Below are 7390 nucleotides of genomic sequence, written 5' to 3'. Positions count from 1 at the left end.
GACTACCTCCCTTCATCAGGTTGTCCCTAGCCACCCAGAACTCTCACGCCTCGAGACCCTGCCCTACCTCTGGGGGACCCCTTTCCACCCCCACCCTGCTGCTGGGAACCCCCTCCCAACATCCAGAACCCCCTCCTACCACCAGGCCCCACCCCTGTCCCTGCTGACTGCTATGGCCCCAGCCACCCAGGACCCCCTTCCTTCTACCTATAACCTCCCTCTGCCCTTAGATCGCACCCCAGCTGCCTGCACCCACTCCCACCACCAGCCTGCCCTGGCCCACTAATGACCCTCTTCTTGCTGGCCACCCTGAGCTGCCTGTCATGCATAAGCCCACTGCTGCCCATCCACCCCACCCCAGCCAGCCAGTGTCTCCCTCCCACCAGCAGAGGCAGCCAGGACTGCCCCCCTCCACCCCAACCTCAGGTGTCTACATAGCTGTGCCCCCAAACACCAGGTAGGCAGGGTGGGTGCACTCCACGTTCCCCACCCACCTCTGTCCTGCGGGAGGTGGCCAGGAGAGCAGCAGGGGTCAGGGCCCCCATCTCTGAACCAGTGGCCTCCACCAGCCACCCCCAGAGGTCCCCGAGAGGCCCAGGTGTGCTGCATACAGGCCCTGGACCTCTCTGACTGGGGCAGCCCTGCGGGCCCGGCAGGGGACTCATGGCCTCGGAGAAGTGGGGGCTCCACCCAAGGGGGCAGGGCTCCGGTGCCAGTCTGCGGGGCTTCTCCAGCCCTGTCTTCATCTGCTGTTGGGCCTCCCCCAAGCTGACCATCCACCGCCCAGGGCAGGGAGCCCAGGCAGGGCAGGCCGTGGCCTCAGACACCTTCTGGCATTCCTGTCCCCTGCCTGCTGACCCGTCCTTCCCCCCCAGCGACCTGGCCCTGAGGAACTGCCTGCTCTCGGCTGACCTGACCGTGAAGGTTGGCGACTATGGCATGTCCCACTGCAAGTACCGAGTGAGTGGGGCAGGGCGAGGTGGGGGGGGGAAGCTGCGTGGGGAGGGGAGGCCACACCGGGGTAGGGGCGCGCTGAGGGCTGAGCGCTCACTCCACAGGAGGACTACTTTGTGACCGCTGACCAGCTGTGGGTGCCCCTGCGCTGGATAGCGCCGGAGCTGGTGGACGAGGTGCACAGTAACGTGCTGGTGGTGGGCCAGACCAAGGCCAGCAATGTGTGGTGAGTAGCCGGCGGGGCTGGGCAGTGGGTATGAGGCTGTGGTCACTGGTGGGGAGCCAGACCGAGGCTAGCAGCCGAGGGCACACACTTGTGGGGGAGAGACCCCACTCAGTGCCTCGGGAGGGTCTGGAGCGGCTGCAGCTGTCCGTGGGAGGCAGGGAGGTCAGGTCAGGGGGGCTAGGACTGCGTTCACATAACTGCAAGTGTGGGAGGATCCCATCCTCAGCCCTGCCCTGCATCGGGCCTGCCATAGGGTGGGCACAGGGAATTGGCACCAGGGTCTTAGAGACGTCAGAAGGTGGCACCTTGGGCAGACTCCAGGACATCTCTTGGCTTGGTGACTACCTACTTCTGGTCTTGGTGAGCCTGTTCCCCACATTGGGCCCTTTGGCTTCACTCTGGCCTGGACCCAGGGACCACCCGAGGGCGCTCAGGAAGGGTCCGTTACACAGCACCTCTCACCAACATGCCTGCTTCTCCAGGCACTGAGCCTCCCTGGCGGCCTTGGGCTTCAGGCAGGAGGACTGCTGCCCAAGCGGCATGACTGAGGCCACACTGACTCCTTTGCCCTGCCCCTTACTCTACTCTGCCCCCCACACCCCAATTGGGAGAGCATGCCCTGCCCTCATGCAGTGGTCACCCAGGGTCACATCCTCTGAGAAGCCCTCCTCGTGGACGCTGGGCATGGCCTGCCCACACCTGGTCATAGAGTGGACTTGTCTGAGTGGACAGAGGCCCAACAAGGGAGGCTGCGAGGTGGCTGAGGCACTTGGGGTCCTGAAAGCTGGGGGTGCCTCCGCTGTGGCTGAAGCTCTGGGACCCTCGCATGTGAGGTTGTATGTACAAATGTGTGCGTGCATGCACTTGTGAGTAGCTGCAGGCATGCCTGTGAGCAAGGCCTCCCCAAGATGCAGCCGTGCAGGCCAGCTCTCTTCTGTGTGAGGCAGGGATGGCCCATGGACATCCAGGGCTTAGAGTCCTCCTGTCCCCATGCCACTGCCCTCACGGCCTGGCTCCACAGGTCCCTGGGCGTGACCATCTGGGAGCTCTTTGAACTGGGCTTGCAGCCCTATCCGAACCACTCCGACCGCCAGGTGCTGGCCTACGCCATCAGAGAACAGCAGCTCAAACTACCCAAGCCCCAGCTGCCGCTGCCCCTGTCTGACCGCTGGTGAGGGCCCAGGGCCAGGGATGGGCACTGCCTGGGGCCCCGGTCCAGCCCCACTGGGCCTGGTGAGGACCCCGCAGGCTGGGGTGTCACCTGGCCCACACCCCCTGCTCCACAGGGCCTGCTCAGGCTTGGGGTTGCCAAGTTGTGAGGTGGCCGGAGCAGAAGGACTTAGACAGTTGAGGCTCCATGCCTCCTTGACTTCTGGGGCCCATTTCTGACCTCCACTGGCCCCCAGCCACGAGGGGACAGGTGGGGAAGGGACTGCTTCCTGGAGATTTGTCGGTTCACTCAATTAACTCGGCAAGAGACAGTCCTCAAGGGACTGAGTATGGGCCAGTGGGGTTCTACTAAGCCCAAAGGAGGGTACAGGGGGCCGGCCCACTTCTAAATGGTGGGGTGGGGCGGAGTCTCCCCGGGGCGGGGCAGCCCAGGGGGCGTGGTCGGGCCGGCATTGACGGAGCCCCGCCCCCGCAGGTACGAGGTGATGCAGTTCTGCTGGCTGCAACCGGAGCAGCGGCCCACGGCCGAGGAGGTGCACCTGCTGCTGTCCTACCTGTGCGCCAAGGGCGCCACCGAAGCCGAGGAGGAGTTCGAGAGGCGCTGGCGCTCGCTGAGGCCCGGCGGGGGCGGCGGGGCCGGCGAAGGCGGCGCGGGCACCGGGGCGGGGTTGGCGGGCCAGGCGCTGGCCGGTGTGGCTGAGCTCACCGCCGCCTCATCCTTCCCGCTGTTGGAGCAGTTTTCGGGAGAGGGCTTCCATGCCGACGGCGACGACGTGCTGACGGTGACCGAGACGAGCCGCGGCCTCAATTTCGAGTACAAGTGGGAGGCGGGGTGCGGTGCCGAACCCTTCCCGTCGCCGGGGCGCGCGCCGCTGAGCCCGGGCCGCGCCTCGCGCCTGCAGGAGCTATTCGCTCCCGACGGCGCGCCCCCGGGCGTGGTGCCAGTGCTCAGCGCGCACAGTCCCTCGGTGGGGAGCGAGTATTTCATCCGCCTGGAGGAGCCTGCCGCCGGCCACGGCCCCGACTGTGCCAGCTGCGTCCGCAGCCCCCGCGCCGCGCGCCGAGACGACGAGGACTCATCGGACGAGAGCACCCATGCCTCGCTGGCCCTGGAGTCGCTACTGGGCCACGCGCCCTCTGCCGGCGGTCCCTGGGGCCACTGCGACTACCACCTGCGCCCGAGCTGCGCCCAGGGTCCCTCGCCCGGGGCCCTGATGGTGGCGGAGCAGGGCACCGAGGAGGACCTGGACTGGGGCGAGGCCGCCTTCTGCCCGGGTTTCTTCGAGGACCCGCTGGGTGTGTCACCCGCGGGGAGTGCAGGGGCGCGGCCATCGCCGGGAGGCGAGGAGGCCGAGGTGCGCAGGGCGGCCCAGCACCCACACTGGAGCTCCAACGTGTCCGCCAACAACAACAGTGGCCGTGCCCAGAGCTTCGAAGACACCTGCCCCGGCGGAGAGGAGAGTCCGCTGGCTGGCGCCCAGCCAGGCCCCTTGCCGGCCCAGGAGGACCCGGAAGAGCTGCTCCTTGGCCCCCCGACGGCTTCCCCTGACCATCAACCAGCCCACTGCCCTGGCCTCGCGGACCACTGTCCTGTCAAAGGCCTGGCATCTGGCACCATAGTGTCCCACTTGGCAGAGACAGCGGTGAGTGGGGACAGTGGCACCCCTGGGGCAGAACCCATGCTTGTAGAGGAGCCCGGGGGCTTCCACAGACCCCACCTACCCCTCATCTTGAGGTCCTCCCCCTCCCAGGAGGGAGCGCCCCTGCCCGCCTTCCCCACCCCCGCCACGCAGCTTGTGGGGACCCCTGAGAGCTATAGAAGCTCTCTGGAATCCCCGGTGCCGGGCAGTGAGGACAAAGACACCCCCGACCCCACTTCGGGGGTCTCGGCAGACTTGCCCGGTGACGGGCCCCTGTTGGAGAATCCGGCCGCGGTAGCAGCCGGCCGCTCCCTGCAGAAGCAGGCGGGCCTCATGGCCGTGCTGGCCCCTCTGAACATCGCAGCCTCAGCCAGCGACGGTGGCTGCGAGGTCTTCAGCCCGGCGCCCAGCGGCACCCCTGGCGGGCAGCCCCGAGCTCTGGACAGCGGCTACGACACGGAGAACTACGAGTCCCCCGAATTCGTGCTCAAGGAGACGCCAGAGGCTCCGGAGACCCAGGCCTTCAGCGAGCCAGGGTCGGCGCACGAAAGCCCGGGGCTGGACACGCAGCCCTCCACCTCTCCCATCCGCGACAGCGACAGCGGCGGCGGTGGCCTCAGCGCCAAGAACCCCTACCGTGACTCCGCCTACTTCTCCGACCTGGACGCGGAGCCAGAGCCCCCGGCGGGCGCTGGTGACAAACTGGACTGTGTGGTCCGCGTCCCTGCGCCGGCGCTGCAGCCGGTGAACTCGCCCAGCTGCCCCCCGGGGCCTGGGCTGCCCGGGGAGGCGCAGGGTGCTGGTCCCAGGGAGGCGTCCCCGCCGCCGTCCCCCGCCGAGGAGTCATCGCCAGAGCCCAGCGCCTGCCCCGGGCTCCCAGGCACCCCCGAGGCGCCGCCCGCGCCGCACCCCGGCCGCTCTCAGTTTTTCCTGCTGACCCCGGTCCGGCCAGGCTCGGAGGGCGGCCCTCCCGAGGTCCCACAGGAGCGGCCCCGAGCGGACGGCGGCGCAGAGCGGCCCGCGGGTTCAGGCGTCCCCAGGGCCCCGCTCTGCCTGGCCCTGCCCGGCCTGGCCCCCGAGGACCGGCCCGAGGAGGACCAGGAGGCCAGCGAGGACAGCGAGGAGTCCGACGAGGAGCTCCGCTGCTACAGCGTCCGGGAGCCGAGCGAGGAGAGCGAGGAGGAGGCGCAGGTGCCGGTGGTGGTGGAGTGCCGGAGGGCGCGCAACCTCCGCAGCCTGCTCAGGATGCCGCCCTGCGAGGACCCGGAGCGCAAGAAGAAGGCGGTGTCCTTCTTCGACGACGTCACCGTCTACCTCTTCGACCAGGTGGGCCAGGTGGGGTCCCAGGCAAGGGAGGGGGAGGGCTCTGCCCGCCTCTGAGTTCACACAGCCACGTGCGCGCTCTGCTACCTCCAGGAGAGCCCCACCCGCGAGCTCGGGGAGCCCTTCCCTGGGGCGAAGGAGGCGCCCCCCACGTTCCTGGCCGGCAGCCAGGGTTCCCCCAGGGTCCCCGGCAGCCTGGGGCGGGCTAGCGAACCCGAGGGCCCAGTGGTGGTGGAAGGTGAGCCTGGGGCGGGGCGGGGCGGCGAGGGGTGAGGGGTGGAGCGACTGGGGGGCGGAGGGCTAGAGGGCTGGGGCGGGGCACGCGGGGCGGGGCGGCGTGTGGGCGGGCTTCCTCTGCTGGCGCATGAATGACGGCATTGGTTGCAGGTGGCGGGCTTGAGTGGGAGCACGAGTTTCCGCTGGTCCAGGCCGAGGCGGCCTTAGCGACAGCACTGGGCGCGCGGGTGGCGGACCCCACGCCGTCGGCGCCACCAAAACCGGTCGCGCCGGGCTCTTTCTCCCGGTTCACCGTATCGCCCACGCCCACGTCTCGCTTCTCCATCACGCAAGTCTCCGACTCGGCCGTGGAGGCCATGGGAGGTGAGGCTCCGAGGCGGGGCCGTGGGCAGGGGCAGGGCCAGCTCCTTAGCGTGGTTCTCCAGTGGTCCCAGCCCAGGCTGCAACCCACCCTCCCCAGTTTGTCCAGCCCCCTCACTAGAATCCTGGCCCCACTGGGAGGGACACATAGGCCACCAGGTAGTGGGGTTGTGGGGGTGAGTGCAGACCACTCCCACCGACCCTGACACCAGAATGACGCCAGCGTGGTGGTAATTACCAGGGTGCACAGCTGGGCTCTTGACCGTGTGTGCAGGGCAGCTGGACCCCTCCCCCCTTCCCACAGTGGGTAGCATCCTAGGCTGGATTCTGCCCCTTCAGGTCTGTCCCCGCCCCTGGGCATTGCAGGCTGGGGCTGGGGCTGGACTCAGTGGGCAGGTTGGCTGGAGCCAAGGTGCCTAGGGAGCTCAGAGGGCTCTGGATAGCTCATGGCCCCAGGTCTCAGGGTCCCTGATGTGACCTTCTGTTTGGCAGGCCCTGGCCGAGGCACCGGGCATGGGAACACTGAGGCTTGAGAACAGGTGGCCGTCCACCCCTTGAAGGCTGGCGTCCCCAGAGCCCCTGCTACCCCCTCCAGGCGGTGTCCAGGATAGTGACCAACCAAGAGTGACCACAGCAGCCTCTTGGCAGAGCGGCACAGGAGCCGGCTTGGGCTGCGGACAAGGCGAGAGGCTTGCCCTCTCTTTAGACAGCTTGGGACAGGCTGGTCCTAGACATGAGTCTGCATTGGCCCCCACCCTCCACCCATGTGGGCATCAGTACTCACACATGTACACATCCGAGTGGACCCCCCCCCCCACCGGCAGCACCTCTCCTGCCCTCACCAATGTGCTGAACTGCTGGGCAGCTGGCCCGTCCACCCTGCCCTCGCACTACAGCTGGCTCCGGATGTCCCCAGGATGCCACGCCTTGGCCGATGGACAGCAGCATGTGTGTGAGCATCTCCCATCTCAATGCCTCGCACATGTGCCAGGACAGGACCCTTGGGCTAGTCCAGCTCTCAGCCTTGGGCCCCCTTCATTGGCATCGGGTGGTATGTGAGCACCCCTCTCCAGCAGGGTCTGGGCTGCCTGCCACCTGGGCCGACAGCTGGATCCTGGGGCTGGGGACCCTGGTGGGCAGCCAAGATGGGAGGCTTTAGGTCACCGTTGCACTTTGGGGTCTGTCCTAGAGGCAGAGCCCAGCGTTCTGGCTGTCAAAGGGCAGCGAGGTCGTCCCTCCTTCCATGGGGGTGCTACATCTGCGGGAAGGGGGTGGGGTGCAGCCCTGTGGCCAGAGGAAGGCCAGTGGGCTGGTTTTTAGTTACTGTTGCCAAAGAGATGTTGAGTGGACCGTCGTCACTGTCCCAGTGGGGTGGGTCCTGCAGGTCTGTGTTACTCATCCTGGGCTTCGGATGGGGTGTGGCAAGACTCCCTTCTGGTCTTCTTTTTTTCTTTTTTAAAGAGAAATCAAGCTGGGAAAA

General features: G+C 67.6%; 1 protein-coding gene across 2 annotated transcripts in view; it reads left to right on the top strand.

Moving 5' to 3' along the window:
• Positions 1 to 7390, top strand: part of AATK (apoptosis associated tyrosine kinase) — a 26279-nt gene extending 18889 nt beyond the window's left edge. For both annotated transcript variants that reach the window (XM_045299795.1, XM_045299794.1), the window contains exons 8-14: positions 876 to 960; positions 1059 to 1180; positions 2202 to 2351; positions 2826 to 5316; positions 5407 to 5551; positions 5701 to 5913; positions 6403 to 7390. In XM_045299795.1, the coding sequence (XP_045155730.1) occupies positions 876 to 960; positions 1059 to 1180; positions 2202 to 2351; positions 2826 to 5316; positions 5407 to 5551; positions 5701 to 5913; positions 6403 to 6443 (3247 nt within the window). In that variant the 3' untranslated portion in view covers positions 6444 to 7390. The remainder of the gene's footprint in view (positions 1 to 875; positions 961 to 1058; positions 1181 to 2201; positions 2352 to 2825; positions 5317 to 5406; positions 5552 to 5700; positions 5914 to 6402) is intronic.

The sequence above is a fragment of the Echinops telfairi genome, unplaced genomic scaffold (assembly GCF_000313985.2).
Source record: "Echinops telfairi isolate 266 unplaced genomic scaffold, ASM31398v2 ScPeMD7_7458;HRSCAF=8496, whole genome shotgun sequence".
Lineage (NCBI taxonomy): Eukaryota > Metazoa > Chordata > Mammalia > Afrosoricida > Tenrecidae > Echinops > Echinops telfairi.
This window is presented reverse-complemented; position numbering and strand designations above follow the sequence as displayed.